General features: G+C 39.9%; 1 protein-coding gene and 1 long non-coding RNA gene across 2 annotated transcripts in view; one reads left to right on the top strand and one right to left on the bottom strand.

Annotated features, from left to right (window-relative positions):
- Positions 1–3,049: 3,049 nt before the first annotated feature.
- Positions 3,050–7,324, top strand: LOC123651519. The gene is made up of 2 exons (XR_006740298.1): positions 3,050–5,103; positions 5,740–7,324. It is a non-coding gene; the product is annotated as an uncharacterized LOC123651519 (long non-coding RNA).
- The window catches only part of KATNAL2 (katanin catalytic subunit A1 like 2), a 64,129-nt gene continuing 49,002 nt past the window's right edge, over positions 5,077–20,203 (bottom strand). The window contains exons 12-16 of the mRNA XM_036418212.2: positions 19,803–19,894; positions 17,596–17,706; positions 6,962–7,124; positions 6,009–6,111; positions 5,077–5,498 (exon numbers count right to left, since the gene is read on the bottom strand). Of these exons, the coding sequence (XP_036274105.1) occupies positions 5,359–5,498; positions 6,009–6,111; positions 6,962–7,124; positions 17,596–17,706; positions 19,803–19,894 (609 nt within the window). The 3' untranslated portion in view covers positions 5,077–5,358. The remainder of the gene's footprint in view (positions 5,499–6,008; positions 6,112–6,961; positions 7,125–17,595; positions 17,707–19,802; positions 19,895–20,203) is intronic.

Here is a 20,203-nt window from a genome sequence, read left to right as displayed (position 1 = left end):
TAGATTACATTTAGGTCTTCACGTGTCTCTTGTACTCACCAGACAGGGCTGTGGCTCATTTAAAAAAAAAAAAAATCTGCTACAACACAGGCACTCAGATGGCTACTGAACCAATACAAAACTAACTAAATATTACAGGAATTCAACATTAGAAGGTATAGCTGTGGGGAGGGAGAACAAATAAGATTCATTTTAGTCTTGTTGCCATAGGGGAAGCCCCCTTAGACACTTGGAAATAATGGATCTAGTGCTCTGGAGACAGGTTAGAGCCAAAGCGAAAAAGTAGGAATCACTGATGGCCAGGAATTAAATAGAGTGACAGGATGGGTGAGATCACTTGAGCATATCATCCACCCAAGAGGAATGGCTTTTCTGCTTTGCTTCATTCTGGTTTGACCCCATGGACCATTACCATCTCAGTTTGATACTTTATTGATTTAGCAAACATTATATAGGGCTCACTAACCACCTGTCCACCAGTTCATGAGGATAAATAAAAATCTTGGTTTAGATCCAGGTTAGTATAAATTTTCCCAGCTCATGGGCCTCATGAAGCAGATTTTTCAGCCCTCCCATGTGAAGGGCTATCTTGCAATACAAACCACAACTACAGGACAATATTTGCATCAGGTTTACTATAATTCTGTCATGGGGCTAGAATAGGGACTAAGTGACATCTTAGGACTGGAAAGGGTACTAGAGAACACCCAATTTCGGGAGATGGTTATTGAGTATCTGCTGTGAGCCAGGTTCTTACTAGGGGTGGAGGAGGACGAAGCCCTAGGCCAGTGGAGGAGACTTGCTTGATGCATCTTCACTCACACCTCCAGAATCTGCCAGTTTTGTATAGCTCTACTACCATTTTATCTCTGTCAGAGCCTATTGTAATGCCTAGGAAAGGAAAGGGAGCTCACCCTATGCAACAGTTCCATCAAACACCTGTAAACTGTGGATGTCAGAAGTTTCCTCACCCTTAATTTCACATTTAAATATTATAGTAGCATGTTGGACAGGAGAGTAAAAAACACAGGTTGTGTTCAATTGGTTTGGATCAATCGTTCCTGTAATAGGAAACTGAAGTCTTTGGGTACCTATAATAGACAACCAGAGCAAGGCACCTAAGCACCAAAAATCATAATTTAAACTATATATCTGTTAAAAAAAATTTTTTGAATACCTTACTTTTTTTCAGTGCTTACTCTCAGGCCATAAACATCTCAACACTTATTTGTTTCACTAGCTGTTGTGCCTGTGAAGATCAATATTAAATGCCCACTGTGTGTAAAGCACTAAGGAAGAGAGAGCAGAATGTAGCTCCCACTATATTGTTAAGGCATACCTTCTAGTTGGGAAATCAATGCATATAAAAATAGATCTAACAGTTCAAAGGGCACCGGCAAGTTCAAGGGGTTGCATAAGTCCTGTCACGTGCAGTGAACTAAGTGCTTTGGCCAGCGCAAAATGTTCCATTCATTCAATAGCAGTGTAAAAAGTATCACAACCATGGTGTTAACATTTAAGTAAGGTATGCAGATGAAACAAACAACAGAGATATTGATAAAGTGATGAAGATGACTAAAGCCAGTAAGAATGAGGAGGTTATTTTATTTTATAATTAATGTTGTTATTATTTTACAATATACAAAATAAATCTATAACCAGATTGTAAATATAAAATAATTAGCCATTTACATGCAATCAACATTAATATTTCAAGAAAACTAATGAAGAGGGAATATGCAAATTGACAATCACTCTATCATAAAGATGATGGTGCCCAATCCCCTCAGCCCCACTGTAGTCTCCCAGTCCCGAGGGGAGGGCAGCTGTGCCACCTGCCTGCCACTGGAGTCCCCCAGTCCTTTCAGTCCTACTGGCGGTGAGCAGACACCAGGGCCTGCTTGCCTGTAGCTGCAGTGTCGAGCAGGCAGGCCTGCGCAGAAAACAGAGAACCATGGGAGCGGTAGGACATCCTCTGAGGGCTGGATTGGAGAAGGTGCAGGTTGGGCTAAGGGACCTCCCTCATGCACGAAATTTATGCACCGGGCCTCTAGTTTTAAATATAATATTACATGCAATAAATGTTAATATTTCAAGAAAAAAAGATTTTAAATAATACCAAAACTAACATCACAAAAGTTATAGGAAATATTTAAAAACCTGCAAATAACAGGATTACTTCTATTATATTCTAAAATGTTTTTTTTTTCCTTTGGCTCTATTTTTATTCATCCGTTTATGTTGTCCATTATGTTCCACAAGTAAGTGAGATCATGTGACATGTATCTTTCTACAACTGGCTTATTTTGCTAGGCATAATGCTCTCCAGGTCCATCCATGCTGTTGCAAATAGTAATAGTTCCTTCTTTTTTACAGCAGTGTAGTATTCCATTGGTAGATGTACCAGTTTTTTAATTTATTCATCTGCTGATGGGCACTTGAACTGTTTCCAAATCTTAGCTATTGTAAATTGTGCTGCTGTGAACACAGGGGTGCATATTTTCTTTTTGATTGGTGTTTCTATTTTTTTGGGATATATTCCTAGAAGTGGGATTACTGGGTCAAATGGAGTTACCTTTTTAGTTTTTTGAGGAAACTCTATAGACTGTTTTCCACAGTGGCTGCACCAGTCTGCATTCCCCCCAGCAGTGCACGAATCCTCGCCAGCACTTGTCATTTGTTGATGATAATCATTCTAACAGATATGAGACGGTACCTCATTATTTTGATTTGCATTTCTCAGATGATTAGTGACTTTGAGCATGTTTTCATATGTCTGTTGGCTTTCCTTATGTCCTCTTTCACAAAGTATTTATTTAGGTCCGTTGCCCTTTTTTTTTTTTTTTTTTTTTATTGGATTGTTTATCTTCCTTTTGTTAAGTTGTATGAGTTCCCCGTAAATTTTAGAGATTAAACCCTTATCAGAGATAACATTGGCAAATACGTTCTCCCTTGCAGTGGATTTTCTTGTTGTTTTGTTGATGGTTTCTTTTGCTGTGCAGAAGCTTTTCATTTTGATATAGTCCCATTTGTTTATTTTCCCCTTAGATAGTATAAAGATATACGACACATGTCTGATATTTTGCTGCCTATGGATTCTTCTGAGTCTTATGGTTTCCCATCATATGTTTAAGTCCTTTATTCATTTTGAGTTTATTTTTGTATATGGTGTAAGTTGGTGGTCTAGTTTCATTTTTTTTTTTTTTTTGCATGTATCTGTCCAATTTTTCCAACATGAGGGTTTTATTTTAGATGAGTAGGGTCAACATCTGTCAGCTATTTTAAGTGCAGCTCAGTTGCTGGCTTTCCTAGGAAGATTGGGTCTGAATTTCTGTATTCAGTTGGAGCTGAATCACTATTGCCATTCAGAGAGATTTGGCCCTCTCCACTTCCCCGTAGTCCCCAACTCTTCCTTGTTTTACACCCCCCTCGCTTTACTCATGTGTTATTACATTCCAGGTTCCTAAATGAATTTGAGTTGTGACCCCTGCTTTAGAAGAAATCACCATATGTTGGATTAGGTTACATTTTTTTCCTTCAATTAAATGGCCAACCTCCTGTATCCCTATAAACTCAGATGTGCTTTTAATCTACTTTAAAAAAATAATCATAGACTCTGTAAACATAGTGGATTAATCATATATGTTAAGTGGTCTCTTTCAAAGCCTTACTAAAGAGGAAAGGAAGAAAGAATGTATAAATCCAGGAAGACATCCTACAAGAGAACAGTAGAAGAGATACCATGGATGAGAGGGTGTAAGAATTTGGAAGACGGTAAGTGAATGCAGAGTTGATAATTAAAATCAGCACAAAGAACCAAAATTTATCCTGAAGAACTATCTCAAAAACTCAAGGCTGGGTGGTACTAGGTAGAGAGAAAGTGGAGTGTGAGGCAGGATTGAGAGTAAGGAATTATTTGAAAGCTGGTAAACAAAATGGAGCCCTAGACCCTGTCCACCCTGACAGTCAAATGAGTATCCCCAGCCTAGGCAGGAAAATAGAGGTTTATTTTCTGAAAAAAATGAAGCCATGAAAGTTGAGGCCTTGGGGACAGTGGGTGTGGTAGTGGACCAGGGTGAGAGGATGTGGGGCTGACAATGGGAATTAGGCACGTGTCCACTTACACTACAGGGGTCCTTGGTTCCCTTCCCCTTGAAAATTTGTCTGGTATTTGGCCATTTGGAAAATAATACTGATAACTGACTGATCTGAGGATGTGTTGCAAAAAACAAAAAGACATTTAGAAAACTAAGCAAATGAAGGGAAAGGGCAGTTAAGTTATTAATTCCAGGTAAGACAAAAGTCACAAAAAAGAAACTGTAATTCTGATTTACTAGTTGGCTCTGCAATGAATACTGTTTATTGAGTTAACCTAACATCATAACATGACCATTTGGGATGATAAGGAAAGACATACTGTGTGGTAGGAACAGGGCAGATGGATGAAAGAGTTACATTTAATTTCATCCAAAGCAGGAAGTCATTTTAATATATAAACCGTCTTTTAAAAAAGAACTCACCAAAATAAAAGTGTGACCTGAAAACACATAATTATTTGGAGACAATCTTTGCAAGGGAGAAAGGAGAAGAATTAAATATGTGATTGAATGAGGTTGAAAGTATTACAAGATGAACTTGGTGATTCTTAAAAGGAATGGAGGAAGGATGTGGAGATGTGTTCAGTGCACAGTGGGCTGAAGGTGGGGTTCTGGAAGTGAAAGAAGATTGGGTGTCTTTACTGTGAGGAATGTCAAAAACCACACATCTAGAGATGGAGTGACATTTCCAAGCGAGGCCTACTCTGATAGGGGTGTGCTGCTGATAAAACTGATTTAGGTCAGAAGTACTGTGAGCTGATGAAATTAAGAATATTGTCAAAAAGAAATAGAATCTACATTTCCTTTTCTGCTCCCATCTTTATCCACCCTTGAACTATCAGCAGGTCAGATGGTCTATCAAGCTTAGCTTCCAATCTCAGAACCACCCCCTGCATTCCAGCACACTTTTCCTAACTACATTTTTCTTTCCATCAAAATGAAAGTCTCAGTCACAAATGAGGAACATGGCAACAAATTGTTCATCAAAAATTTACAGAGTTTAATTGTAAGAAAAGTCTCCATTATATGACCTGATAGCACATCTGACTGTAATTGAAATCTTGAATATTTTGCTGACATCAATTATGAAAAATTAATGAAAATATCTCATTTCCAAAGCAATACAGTTGTCCAAATTAATTCAGTCTTCAAGAATGATTTTTCTCTCTTCTTATTCCAATTATTATGTTCTTCCACTTACACTAATAAACCAGAAGGCCTCTGTGGTTGTCTTTGTGGCCAGGTCAGAGTCAATGTGATTTCAAACAGATTCAAACTCACTTTGCCAGGCTGAGTATCTCTGAGTCAGATTCTTTGCTGAGGGCTTGGTGTGAGCTAACACATCCAAAAAGTCAGCAGTGGTCACTGTGCCCAGCTGGATCCCAGGTAAATCGCTGCTCTCTAGATAAAAACAACAGTAACAGCATAACAATCGACCTTATGGTGATCAATGCTCTTGAAATGCTAATAGACCTTCTTTCAAGACAATGCATAATGCAACATTCTTAATGGTTAATGCAGAAAAGTCAACACTAAAGAGGGCTCAAATGAAAATTCTTTAATGTACAACTCAGCCTCTGAAGTCCAGACAAAAATATGTGATTTAAATGTATCATCAAAGTTTTATTTAATATTTATATAGTGCCGCAGTGGATCCAGCCCAACATCACTGTGTGCCAGAGAAATAAAAGCCCGAGCCCTAAGGAGTTTATCATCTGTGGCGAAGTGGAACCAAAACAGAACTCCAGAGGAGGAAGGAGTTGAGTGCAGCAGGAAAGAGAGAAGACCAAGAATGTGTGCAAGAGTCAAAAACCCCCAAGAACAGGCGCAAGGCTCCACCTGCTGGTGAAAGTTGGATCTTTAAATACAGATTTCCCTCCAGGAGCACCTTTGCTGTGATCCCAGCTTTACCTGACTGGTGATCTTCAAGTGCATTGAAGATCTTCCTCACGGGCCTCATTGCTGCTTCCCTGCAGACCAGCTTAATGTCTGAGCCTGAGTAGCCCTCAGTCTCCTGAAAGAGCCACAAACCAGCCATTGGTCAGCAGGCAGAATGTTGGTGGTGATCACATCCTTCTGGTCAGGACCCAGTATATCAGAGCCCCTGTTTAGATTCTGTATCTGCTCCACACGGACACTGTACAAAGGTCCCCAGATAGACAATGCTTGGGGAAAGAGAGGCCTCTAACATGTTTGGATAACCTAAGAAGCTGGGCAACAACTTCCTAATTCCCCTCCAAATATATGTTGTGAGATGCTGGTGAAGGACTAGACCACCCATGTTAGTCTAATGGGGCCCTTGTGCCAAATCCAAGGATGATAAAATTTCAGTAGACATTTTTGTTCTTGCAAATAAGACCATTAAGCTGCCTTAGAGAAACCTCAATGAACATCAAGTTCAAGTGTCCACTCAGAGAAGGCAATGATAGCAGTGACAAAGAAGGCAACAGATATGCATCTAGAGCTTTTGGATTTGTAAAAGACTTCTCATTTAATCATTATAGTAATTCTTTGTGGCAGATCTGTTAGCCACCTTATAGATGAAAAGGCTGAGGCTCAGAGAATAAGTGATTCACACAGATAATAAGCAGCTGACAGACCAACGATTTGACTACAGGTTCTCCTAGCCTAAGCCTTGTGCTAGCTATTCTTACTATATCATATTGCTTCTCCCTGCTTGAATATTTCTGAGTGACGAAGGGCTCATTCTTCATGAAGAAGAGGTCCATTGCATTGTTGGGGAGCTGGAATCCTTTATAAGTGACTCAAGGAAGAGGCTCCGAGCAGCTCATGAGAACACCCTGTCGAGAAGACTGTCACGTGATGGCTGCTTGGCCTACTGATGCCTCTCCAGGGCAGCTTACCTGGCTCAGAGTGCCGTACTCCAGCTCTGTGCGCAGCTCCAGCGCTCTGCTCTTGCTCAATGGGGGCAGCCAGTGGTAGATCATGGCTTTCCTGGCCTCCTGGCTGGGGAGGTCAACCAGAATCCTCTTCTCCAGGCGGCGCAACATGGCACAGTCCAGTTCCCTGAAATCATGTCAGAAACGGAGGAACTGGTTGGGGCTGTGAACTCACTTCCTAAGCAACAAGTACAGCTTAAGAACAATTTTGCACTGCAGGAAGCGATTCTGCATGTTAACTCCCCCTCACATCTATGCCTGAATGGATAGGACAACTACTTTATATTGTTTGCTTAAAAAGAAGAAAAGAAAATACATCCTTTAAAATAAAATCAAATGTAAAAGAGGTAATTTTAAGTGACTTGATTTTGAGGGAGATAATCTCACTAACAACCAAACAAGGAGCATTTCCATTGCAGTCATAACATGAATTATTCAATCTGATCCCTCCAGTGAGTAAATTATTCCTGACAATAACATGGACATTCTGGGAAGCACATTAATTCTTCCAAAACTCTTCTATATTCTGGAGTGAATGACTATCTCACTCCATTGCCCTGGTGAATGCAGCAAGCAAATGCTCCTTCCAGGATGCCCAATGCAAACGTGGCCCTTTGACACACTCGTGCTCCTTCCAAAACACTGTCAGGCCAAATTTACACAATTTTGCATCTGCAGGCCATTTCCCTACATTTATTAATATAAATTTTTCAAACAAATAGAAAAGTAGAATAAAACAATGAATATCCATGTATCTACCTTCTTGATTCAACAACAGTTAACATTTTGCCATACCCTGCTTCATATCAATTTATCTAAATAAATTATTTCAAAGTAAATTACATCATGAAATCCCACCCCTAAATGCTTCTGCTGGCAGTGTCCCCTCTCCCCCTGACAAGGACATTTTCTTACATAGCTACAATGCTATTAGGACACCTGACAGAATTAACATTGATGGCATAATATGTCTAATGCTCATTCCTTATTAAAATTTTGCCATTCTTGCAAAAATTATCTTTCATAGTTTTTTCAACCAAAATCCAATCAAGGATCATGTGTTACATATGGTTATATCTCCTAAATCTCATTAAGTAGACCAGTCTCCTTGCCCTGACCCTTTTTAGAAAAGATAAGGCTAGTTTTAGAATGTTTCACATTCTGAATTGGCTTGATGTTTTCCTCATGGTATCCTGTTCCTGGTTCCTCTATCCCAGTGGTCGGCAAACTGAGGCTCATGAGCCACATGCAGCTCTTTGGCCCCTTGAGTGTGACTCTTCCACAAAATACTATGTGAGGGTGCACATGTACAGTGAGATTGAAACTTTGTGGCCCATGCACAGAAGTCGATTTTTGACCCTCAAAAGAAATTTCAATCGTTGTACTGTTAATATTTGGCTCTGTTGACTAATGAGTTTGTCGACCACTGCTCTATCCCCTATTCTCTAAGATGGAAGTCAGACTTAAAAGCTGTTTAGAATCAGGATAAAGACTTTTGGCAAGTATGTTTATTATATTGGGATACACATGCTGGCTTATCTCACTATTAGTGACGTAGTGTTTGAATAGTGGGATCATCTGTTGAAAGCATATCTGTCCATTGTAATGGAAGCCTCTTTGCAAACAGTAAGTATTCTATGTACAATACTTGGGCACTATGTGAATACTCCTTTCCCCCTTCCTTTCAACTAGTTTTAGCATCTCTTAATGGTCTTCAAATCAATTATTGCACAAGAGTGCTACAAAATGATGGTTTCAAAAATTTTTATTCTAAATGTATTATTTGGAATTATTATTTAATGTAGAGCTTTCTCTCATTAACTGGGCTCTTGAATTACCCTGAATTGCCATTCCTGTTATCAACAGGGCATTTTGAGTATAAGTCTGTGAACACTTTATATAGAAATTAGGAATTGCCTGTGTGTTGGTCCATCTTAGCCATTAATGAAGACTGACAATAAAAGCATCATCACCAGATATTTCTTATTCATAAAGATACTGAGAATCTCCAAAGCATCCTCCCATTTTTCTGTCATTCTGAATCTATGTCATGATATTTCCTTTTAAACTGAAAAACAAAAATACCTTTCCAGGGAGCATATCTGAATTCTAAATTGGAGTGACCATAATTCTTCAAAGATTGACTTTCCTTTCCAGTTATTCTTCCAATCATGAGCTGAGAAGCCATAGTCCAGGGGTGTCTTACCAGCAATAACAGTTACCTATTTTTTTATCAGCCTCATCCTGTTGAAATTCATCTCACATCAGAGGCTCAGCCACATCTTTCCCTGTACAACCATTCCCCCTCTCAAGACCAACATTCATACTCAAGACACAGGGTCAAGAAAATTCGCAGAACTCAAAAAGATCATTTTTTCATATTTGAATATTAATAAAATATAATGCTTAAATAACACTGGTTTTAGCTTTTTGCAGATATTTAATTATTATGACAATCCTATGAGATAGGTATTATTATCATCTCAATTTCAAGATGAGGAAACTGAGACACAGAGGTCAGAAAGCTAGTGAGTTGTGGCACTGGATTTGAACCTCAAGAATGAGACTCTGGAGCCTGTGCCTCAGTCACTGCTAGGAGACTCCCAAGTCACATGATGGTGAAATCCCAGAGGCCTGAGAACAAAGAGAGGATCATAAGAGCTTCCAGAGAGAAAAATACAAGTTACATACAAAGAATTAAGAATAAGACTTCTCATCAGTAGCATGAAATAGTAAAAGAAAAGAAAAAAAATGCCTTCAAAATTCTAAGGAGAAATCTTGATCAAACCATTACCAGTAATTTAGTTGGTAGATAGAATAAAGGTATTTCAACAATCAAAGCTTAACATAATTTCCTCCCATGTGCCCTATATCATGATGTCCAACTGCCAGTTTAGCAGGATTGAGCCTAAACTGGCAGTCGGATATCCCCAGATTGGAAAGGGTGCAGGCCAGGCTGAGGGGATCTCCCCTCCTACCCCCTGCACACATTTTGTGCACCAGGCCTCTAGTAAATAAATAAAGGCAATAACAGGGAGGTTTTGGTCTTAAAGTGAAGGAATGTTGGTCCCATAAACTTCAAAGATAAAATAAGACTTGAGACCATCAGGCTGAAAACCAGAAAGGAAGAGTGAATAAGCTGGAAAAAAACAGCACTGCTGAGGTGATCAGAAGCTGCCATGTTTCTTCCAAGGCCTTTCCTTGGACCTAGGAGGCTGCCTCTCTTGAAAAGGCAGTGGATGCAGAAGGAAGGGTCTGTAGGGGCACCTTCTTCTTGGACTCCGCACTCCTTCCAGAGTGATTTCATGCAGAAGGAGGTGGGAAAACAATCCCTCACTATAGATGTCGGTATTGATCAGCTAATGCCCTAAAGCAAGAGATTTACCTCAAAACTGCCTGTGGGCACCAAATAAGTGCAACTCTCTGACAGCTGGGCCTGATGAATGCACTTTTAATGACATCAATAATAATATAACCATACAAGGGAGGAAACAGAGGACAAATGGAATGTACCCAGGAATTATTCTTTATGCCAATATATTTATAAGAAAAAATTTAACTTGTGGCAACCAGAAAACATTCCTTTTAGCTCATACACTTTGATTTTGACTAGTTATTCTGTCCTCATGTCTTCTTTATTTTAGTTATTTGATACTCCCATCACCTCAAAGGTCAAAAGCAGCCAGTGAGTAATACTTTAAATAATAATAGTAGTAGTAATAGTAGTAGTAGTAAAAGCAGCCAGTGAGTGACATGTGAGATACAGAGAAGGTTCACAGATTTCAGAGCCTGGCCACTGAACCTATGCCCACTGCTATAGACAAGGTGGCAAAACCCACGGGCACCTGGACAGTTTACATGGGTTCCAGGGCCTTGCATTTGAGCACTTGGGCTCCTGCACCAAACCTTCTGGAGTCTTCCTCAGCCCCTTGGTTTGTCTCCCTGTTAAACTATGTGGCTCCTGGGGCAGAGATCATTCCAAATTTTACAGAATTTGGAAACCAAACATAATTCTAGTTTGTTCATTCAATAGTTCAGACATATTCAGTTCAAAGTTTTCTCAGCATGATCAGAGAAAGACAAATTTTTTAAAATATAACTTATTGATTTTTTACAGAGAGGAAGAGAGAGAGATAGAGAGTTAGAAACATCGATGAGAGAGAAACATCGGTCAGCTGCCTCTGGGGATGTGCCCGCAACCAAGGTACATGCCCTTGACCGAAATCAAACCTGGAACCTTTCAGTCCGCAGGCTGACGCTCTCTCCACTGAGCCAAACCAGTCTCAACAAGACAAAGTTTTGTAAGCAAAGTCTTTGCAGAATATCCATACAAACATGAAGTGTGTGGTCATGGCAATCCTTGAGGAGCAGGTTAAGGAATTGTATTCTTTGGTAGATGCTGGGGACCTGATGAATAAAGCATTGAAGGTTACCTGTCTCTCACAGTGAGCCCTGCATAAGCTAACTCCTACCTGCATTTCCTACTGGGATCAGCTCCTCCCTGGAGCCCAGGGGATGCATGGAGTTATGGTGGAAAGAACTGGGTTATGTCTGCTGAGCTCTGCAATCACATGTATACACTTCTACAGAAATATCATGCCACAAAGGGATGAATTCATGTGGAAAGAAGTGTTTTATATAGGTACGTTTCTTCCCATTCCCAGAGCAGTAACCTCTTTGATTTCACGCTCTCTTCTAACTATTAGGAGTTGGTGTGTGTGTGTGTGTGTGTGTGTGTGTGTGTGTGTGTGTTTAATCCAGAATTTGGTCATACCAGGTGTCTACTTTTTAAGAGAGACAGTGAAATCTCTAGCCCTTTTGCAAATAGCAAGGAAAAGATGAATTGCAACATACCCTATATATACAATTTTCACACCTTATTAGTACAAACTATCATCAAGTTAAATAGATAGCTGAAGATGGCATTTGCCTTAATGGTCCTGTTCAGTATTTTGTTTCCTTCCAGACTCCCAGGCCTTCTGAATACTCAACAATCTTGGTGGGTCAAATTAGTCCTAATTGTGCTCACTAAACATTTCTTACAAGGCTGTTACTTTAAGGGGTAATATTAACAATGCAACATTTGTTAACATTTTCACCACTTATTTACACATCAAATGACACCAGTGAGCTGCTATTCTCACTTTTTTCTTGTCCTCCCTGTGATGCTATAAATCAGGAAGGTGCTCCTTGGAGGAGAAGCACTGAATAAACAAAGATGCCGCATGCCCTCTCATTGCTGAGAAGGGGAGATGCTGCCCCTTGGAGACAAATAGGGTTTGTCTAGAGAAACTGATAAGTTAACAAGCAATAAAGGATAGCCAGTGCCCTGAAATGTGCTACAGATGAGAGCTACCACTACCCAACTGTAGAAAATTTCTTTGAGGCCCAGCTGGTGGGGGTCAGTGGTTGAGCATCGACCAAGGAATAGGAGATCACAGTTCGATTCCAGGTCAGAGTACATGCCTGGGTCGCGGGCTCAACCCTTAGTGGAGGGCAGGCAAAAGGCAGCTGATCAATGATTCTGTGTCATCATTGATGTTTCTATCTTTCTATCCTTCTCCCTTCTTCTCTGGGAGGAAAAAAAATACACACACACACACACACACACACACACACACACACAATTTCTTTGGGGATTTTAGGACTGGGGTTTTCCATAGTTTGATATAATTCATTATTTCCCCCAGAGGAACAGACTGCTTGAATCAGATAAGTTTACTCCCTCACCTGACTAAACCCAATACAAAGTTTAATATTCTTAAAGAAGGACTTGGACAATATATAGCAAGGAACTTAAAAAACATGTATACCGTTTGATATAGTAATTCTACTTCTAGAAATCTGTTCTAAAATAATAACCAGATTTTTATCAAATATTTTTCAAAAAGAGTTTGTTTCAGTGTTATTTATAATAGAGAAAAGTTAGGAACATCATATACACTGAGTGGCCAAATTATTATCTCTGAACGCATAATAATTTGGCCACTCAATGTGTGTGTGCATATATGTGTGTGTATATATATATATATGTGTGTGTGTGTATATATATATATATATATATTATATTATATATTATATATATGTGTGTGTGTGTGTGTGTGTGTGTGTGTGTGTGTGTGTGTATGAGGCCCAGTGCATGAATTCATGCATGGGTGGGGTCCGGCCAGCCTGGCCAGGGGGAGGGGATATGGGCAGTTGGCCAGCCCGCCTGCTGGTCGAAGTCCTGGTCAAGAGGACAATTTGCATATTAGCCTTTTATTATATAGGATATACACTGAGTGGCCAGATTATTATGCATTCAGAGATCATAATAATATGGCCACTCAGTGAATGTTCAACAGGAAAGAAATGATTAACTAAATTGTGGTACATTCACAAGTGGGAATTTTGGGCAGCCATTACAAAATCCAATTTTCAAGGATTATTTAATGACATTGGAAATGTTCTTACTATAATGTTAAGTAATGAAAGCAGGACACTAGTGGGAATACAAAATGTACAACCTCTATAGAGGGAAATTTGGCAATCTCTACTATAATTTTATGCACATTAACCCTTTGACCCAACAATTCTACTTCCAAGAACCTACTGCAAAGATACACTGGCAAACACACAAAATGATATATGCACACCATTACTCCTGGCAGCACTATTTGTAAGAGCAAAAGAGTGGGAATAACCTAAATGCCTATCATTAGGTGATTGGGATAAATTACTGTATGCATTAAATGGCACATATGCAGCTAAAAAGAAAGTAAAGAAGAATTTCTTGTGTTTATTTGGCAAGATCTCCAGAATATTTTATTAAGAAAAAAATCAAGATACAGAAAAATGTGTTTCCTTTTGTGTAAGTAAACAAAGTTCAGTTATTCTATTGTATTCTTTTAAAAATCCTTGAGTTTAATTGTGGAGCATGTGGCAACTTATATCTATACAATCTCTATTTTGCTCATTGGTTACCACTAGAGGTTGCTAGGACACCAACTCATGACTCTAAAAATCAAAGAGACCCCTACCCAGTTTGGCTCAGTGGATAGAGCGTCGGACTGCAGACTAAAGGGTTTAATACCAGGCAAGGGCACATGCTGAAGTTGTGGGCTCAATCCCTAGTAGGGAGCATGCAAGAAGCAGCCGATCAGTGATTCTTTCTTATTACTGATGTTTCTCTCTCTCTCTCCCTTTCTCTCTGAAATCAATTATATATATATATATATATATATATATATATATATATATATATATATATATATGCTTTAAAAATAAAAGCAAAAGAATCCTGCTTTTCTAGTATGAACTATATTTCAGGGTAACCAAATAGCCCTATTAGATGAAAGAAAGCTCTATTATAAAGAATAATCCTAGCTATCTATCAGAAGGAACAGTAGAATCCCACCCCTAGTGAAATAAGTGATGCAGGCAAAGGTCATCAATGGATGCTAAAACCATTGATGGGAACTGTACAGCTGAATCCACTGATCCATCTTGGCATCACCCAAAGCTGGACAACATGACATTATCTATCTCTAGATGCAATGCAATATGATGTACAAGTATCACCTATAATGCATGTTTGCCAAAATTTTATATTGATCCTGACTCTAATCAATCTAACTTTTAGTCTAGAGTAATTTAGGGGTAAGAAAAAGAAGCTAAATACTATCATGAGAATACAATGAGTCAACTTCAGAAAGTTTAGACAATCTCCTTGGCAGTCAAGTCAATGGCAAATTCAAGGAGGGGAAAGGAAGGTCTGTCTGTTCAAAATTAAAAGAGACTTAAGAGAACAACCAATACAAAATGCAAGCCTTGTTTGGATATCAGTAGAGTGAATCAATTATAAAAACATTTTTAGAACAACGTGGGAAATCTGAATATAAACTGAGTATTAGGTAATATTAAAGAATTAATATTAATTTTGTTAAGGGTGAAATGGCATTGTGGTGATGTAAAAAACTGTATTTATAAAAGATGCAATCTGGGATGTAATTTAAGGTATTCAGCAAACAAAGTGAGGTAGGAATAGATGAAGTCATTGGGCAAGATTGTTACTAAAACTAGGCAACAGTGGGTTCATTGCACTTTTTGGTCTTCTTTAGTGTTTAGAATTTTTCATATAAAACTTTTTTTAGACCCCAGCAATGCTCAAGAATATATGGGTTAGAGCATATTGGTTCCAAGATATGCTATAACAAAACAATCCTATATAAAAAAAGGGTAATATGCAAATTGACCCTAATAGCAGAACTACTAGAACAACCTCTCAACCAGTCACTATGAGGAGTATTGACCACCTCTTGGCTCCTCCTCCCAGCTGGCAGGCTCCAATTGCCCAATGGCAAACAGGAAACTGGGGATGGGTGGTGAGGGACACAGGCAATGCCAGGCCAAGGCCCCCACCCTGCTGGTTGCCCCCCACACACAGAGGGTGACCCAGGGTGGGGGCAGGGCCAGTGAGTGGGCAGGAACGGCCGACCTCTCAGTCTCTCCCTGCCCCAGCTTGCAGGCCCCAATCACCTGATCAAGAACTGGGGGTGGGTGGCAGCAATGGACTGGGCTGCAGCTGGCAGCCAGGGAAGATGGCCCTGATCTCAGGCCAGGCCTGGGGACCATACCCATGCACAAATTTGTGCACTGGGCCTCTAGTCTGATATAAAAGAATCGAGGCTTCAAAACATGTATGTATTTAACCATTTGACATGTTGAGAGACAATTTTTTCAAAAAAGTCCTTCTAAATGTCTTTAATTTGATTTTTGATTGTTAGCAGCTCCTCCTCATCCTCTTTCACTTTCTCCTTCTTTTTCTGCCCTCTGAACCATCTTACTTGGGGCTTACCAAAAACTGATCAGCTTAGGGAAATGGTGGCAGCACAATAACTTCCTCAACAGAGTCCTAGGTGTCACTGGGAGCATAAACTTTCCTCTAGAAAATGTATAGGTCTCCCTGGGGGCATAAACTTTCCAAGAACCATGCATGAAGTTACTGTTTTCACACAACATAAAGTGTTATGATCAACCACATTTCAAAAGGATGAAGAAACAGATTCTTTCTCTGAAGGATTTCTATAGTCACATTTAAATGACACTTCTCTGTTTGGACCCCACTTTAATATTGTCTTTAACTAACCAGTATCATTAAAATGTAAAATGCTGATCACCTTAATATGTTAGAGAACATCTTATAAATCTGAGGGGAACTGGAACAGGTTTAAGTCATGAATATACTTAAAATAACAGGTTACACACAAACATGTGATTTCTTTTCAGTGACCCCTGCTTTGGGAGCCCAGACGCATCTTTGAAGGTGGAAACAGAAGAGGAAGGACAGGGGTGACCCTAGAGTGTCAAGTTTGAGCTCTGTTGCAAATGTGCTCTTGACTTTGGGTGGATTGACCTCTCGTGACCTCGGTCCCTCTCTGCCCATGGGAAGGAAGCATTTCCTTATCTGTCTTATGTCTCACCTGCATCTCTAAAGAAATCATATACATGAAAATATTTATTTTTTTTCCTCTCTTTGCTATAGCCAATATCATTATGCTTATTATCAACTTTAAAAAATTTATCTTTATTGTTGAAAGTATTACAGATGTCCCTCCCCCCACCCTCGCCTGACCTGCTCCACATCATACCAGCTGCACCCCAGGCCTCATGAGCTATTTTCTATGACCATGGTTTACATGAATCTATAATAATAAAAGTGTAATATGCTAATTAGACCTGACGTCCTTCTGGATGACCTTCTGGGGCTGCCAGGAAAGCCAGGGTCCCGGGAGCTGGTGGCCTGAGGGAAGCCCAGGTCCTGGGTGTTAGAGGGACCGGCAGCCAGAGGAAGGAAGGCCTACTCTTGCACGAATTTCATGCATTGGGCCTCTAGTATGAATATAAGTTATTTGGTTTATCTCTTTCCCACACTCTGACCCTTTTTCCTCTGAGATTTGTCAGTCTGTTCCCGTGCTATGTGAAAATATTCTTAAATCTATAAAGAGAGTATAGTTATTTTTAAAAATATACTCTCCGGGTAGATATTGGTGTTCCCTCGTCAACATCTTATTTCCCAATTCCACTTCTAGAATTGTTCTTAAAATCTCTGGGATATAGTTTGAATAAAATATTCTGGAAATAGATTATATTTTTAATTAGAGATTGTTTAGCTTCCCTATTTACTGTGCAACATTAAAGAAAAGATTTCTTCCTAACTTAAAAAAAAAGTTTAATTTTAATACTGTCAAAAATCAAAGCATATTATTTCTGAAATATTTTTGAGTCCTGGTGATTTTAGCATTTTAGAGTTCTTTGTCAAAGTCTTGTTTAAGCATACTAAAATAAATTGTCTTTAAGCTCATATTTTTAACATCTTTTAAAAATATCCATTTTAAATGTTGTCAGTGGTAGCCCGGCCTGTGTTCCTTCTATTAAGGCAGATTCTTTCATGGTACTGATAGCAAGGACTGAGGACTTGAAAAGGAAAGCCTTCTGATTAATCTCCCAGGGCTGGAACCAAACAACGAGGCTTTGCCCGGAGTGACCAATGTGGTATCTTGGTCTGTACTCAGGGGCTCATGAAAATGTATTCAAAACGTACTCGTTACATCTCTTACCAGGGCAGGTTGGAAGCAGCTAAGACAAACACGAGATCTTCCGAACGAGCCAGCCCATCCATCTGCACCAGCAGCTCCGTCTTCATCCGAAGGCTTCCTTCATGCTCTCCCCTAGAGAGAGAAAAGAGGTGAGTTTCCCCAGGTTAGGGCCTTCGCTTCCATAACAAGGCAGCAAAGACTCAGGGGCTTTGGAACAGATTCTCTTTGACTGCTAACCTTTCCCTGCCTCATTCTCAGGAGCCACTCATACTGGAGTTAAAGGAAACAAGCCATTTGGTAGTATTTTCCCAAAGACAGTAATAGAGAGGATATAAGTGAAATAACGATGATAGTGAAAGGAAAGGTAAAGACTGGCAGCGAACTGGAAAATGGCAGAAGGGCAAACAGTGCCTTTGGTAGATTTGAATGCAGCCCAGCTCTGTCCACTTGTCATACTATTTACCCTTTTATAAAATGGCATAATTGAGAATAATCCTCTCCCTTTATATAGCAGGCATAAAATAACTTTCTCAGAAAGTATTTCTTTTAGTATAATTTATGGATTTAAACTGTCCAAAAAGAGAGATCAACTACTTGTCTGAATTTGTTTCACTCTCTTTTAATAAGAGGCAAGGTGATGACATGGGAGGCAGTCTTCTGTGCAAATTCATCCGCCAAGCTCCCATCACCACTGCCAAAGACCTTCCCACCAACAAAGAGCTCACCTCAGGATCTGAACATCCAGATTGGCTCTACTAGTAAATACTGACCATATCTGACAGCCTCTCCTTCCTCTTCAGTTGAATAGATGGACATAAAGGACAAAAAAATGCCTGTCTTGAACAACATGACATTCAACTTGTCATCTCTGCATGAATCTTGGGGCATCCCAAGCCAGGTATGTGGCTTTTAAGGATGTGACCCTTTCCTAGGACAGAAGACCATCTCACAATATAGTTACTTACATAGTCAGCATTTGCCTCTAATTATTATTCTTTTAACATAATAGGACCCAAGAAGTCTTCCAAGCACCTGCACTGATTTCCTGACTATTTGAAAATTCTAGTTTAGAAATTAAGTTCCAGACAAGGAAACAGACATTCTGTACAAAACCTGGAGCACATGCAAGGCAGTAGATGAAGAGTTTCCAGATTAGCTCGTCAACGCTGTGGGGACCCAGGGTGGAGTGAGTGCACAGGTCACTGGGGTGAGGCAGACCAGGCAGCCTGGGGCTTTGCAAAGGGAATGACCACTAGGGGGTCTGTTGGGTTCCCAGTCCCTACTGTGTGGTAGCCTGCTCCCGTCAGGTCCTGTATAGAGAGGCCCAGTGCCCAGGCCTGGGGCTGACAGCACCCACTATGCCATGGAATCATCCCCTTTCAATCAGTGCTAAGAGTCCCATGGACCTTAATGGGAAAATGGTTTTCCATGAGTAAAGTTTCATAAATTATAGTTTAGTTATATTTCCAACAAGCTAATTATTTGTTCTTTATTAATATTAGTTCTGCCTTAATTATAGACCATTAGAAGCCATCAATAAATGCAGTCATGTTGAGATTTCCCTGAGAACTGTTTCTTTTCAAGCCAAAGGAGCCAAATTTAGTAAAAAGTTTCAGAGAAAAATACCTCCCATCAAGGCAGAAAGGCGTTCTTAAAACACACATACACAGCTCATTATAGTCTGAGAAGTAAACTAGAAATGAACAGTCTTTCCTGCTGGGGACATTAGCAGACACTTAATCTTTAGAGATAACATATGTGACATGTTTAAATTCAGACATGCCGAGCCACATCCTGATGTCACAGAGGAACAGTGGCTTCCCCGGCCTTGCACATCTTGTCAAGGCCTGCCCCTCTTGGGACTTGGCTCTTTGCAGCCCCTCTGGCTCCAGAGGAGGTGGTCATGGGCAGCTATTTTAAGCCAGCAGGACTGTTATGTTAAGGCAGCCTGGAACTGTGGGACTGGGTGATCTTCAGGCCTGAAAACCACTCTGTGGGGGAGGGGGGAAGGGAGGATGACATTTCCTCCGGTTATAAAAACTACTTAAATCAGCTATTCAGTTAACAGGACCTAATTTAAAGACCTATCCGTGTGTCTGCAGAAAATTTGTGGGCTTATTAATAGGCTCATTCTGCTGGTAAATGTCGATGGGCTTCCGACCATCAAACACACTTACAAGAGGGGAGAAGTGATGACAAAAAAAAAAAAAAAAAAACCTGTCTGTTACCCGGGAGCCGTGCCTCTCTGACTCATCACCGACTCCAGCTCGTCCAGGAAGATGGTGGAGGGGGCATGGTAGCGAGCAAGTTCAAATAACACCTGGGTGGGAAAAAAGCAACCACATGTTCAAACCCATATATTTAAAGTTCTCAGATGCTCCCAAAGAGCAAAAGCTTAGAATGACTATACTATTAACCACCTATGCTGCGCTCTGTTCTTTCACCAACAACTTTATAATCATTGCAATCATTTCTCCCTAGAATACCCTATGGGGTTTGATGGTCCAATTATTTCCATTTGTCCCTTGATAAAATTAGATCCAGAGACATTAAGTGGTTATCTCAAGGTTATTAATCATAAAGAGAGATAAGGTAAAACTCAACTCCTGAGCTTTCAGTCCATTAGCCA

Source organism: Pipistrellus kuhlii, unplaced genomic scaffold (assembly GCF_014108245.1).
Source record: "Pipistrellus kuhlii isolate mPipKuh1 unplaced genomic scaffold, mPipKuh1.p scaffold_m20_p_6, whole genome shotgun sequence".
Taxonomy (NCBI): domain Eukaryota; kingdom Metazoa; phylum Chordata; class Mammalia; order Chiroptera; family Vespertilionidae; genus Pipistrellus; species Pipistrellus kuhlii.
This window is presented reverse-complemented; position numbering and strand designations above follow the sequence as displayed.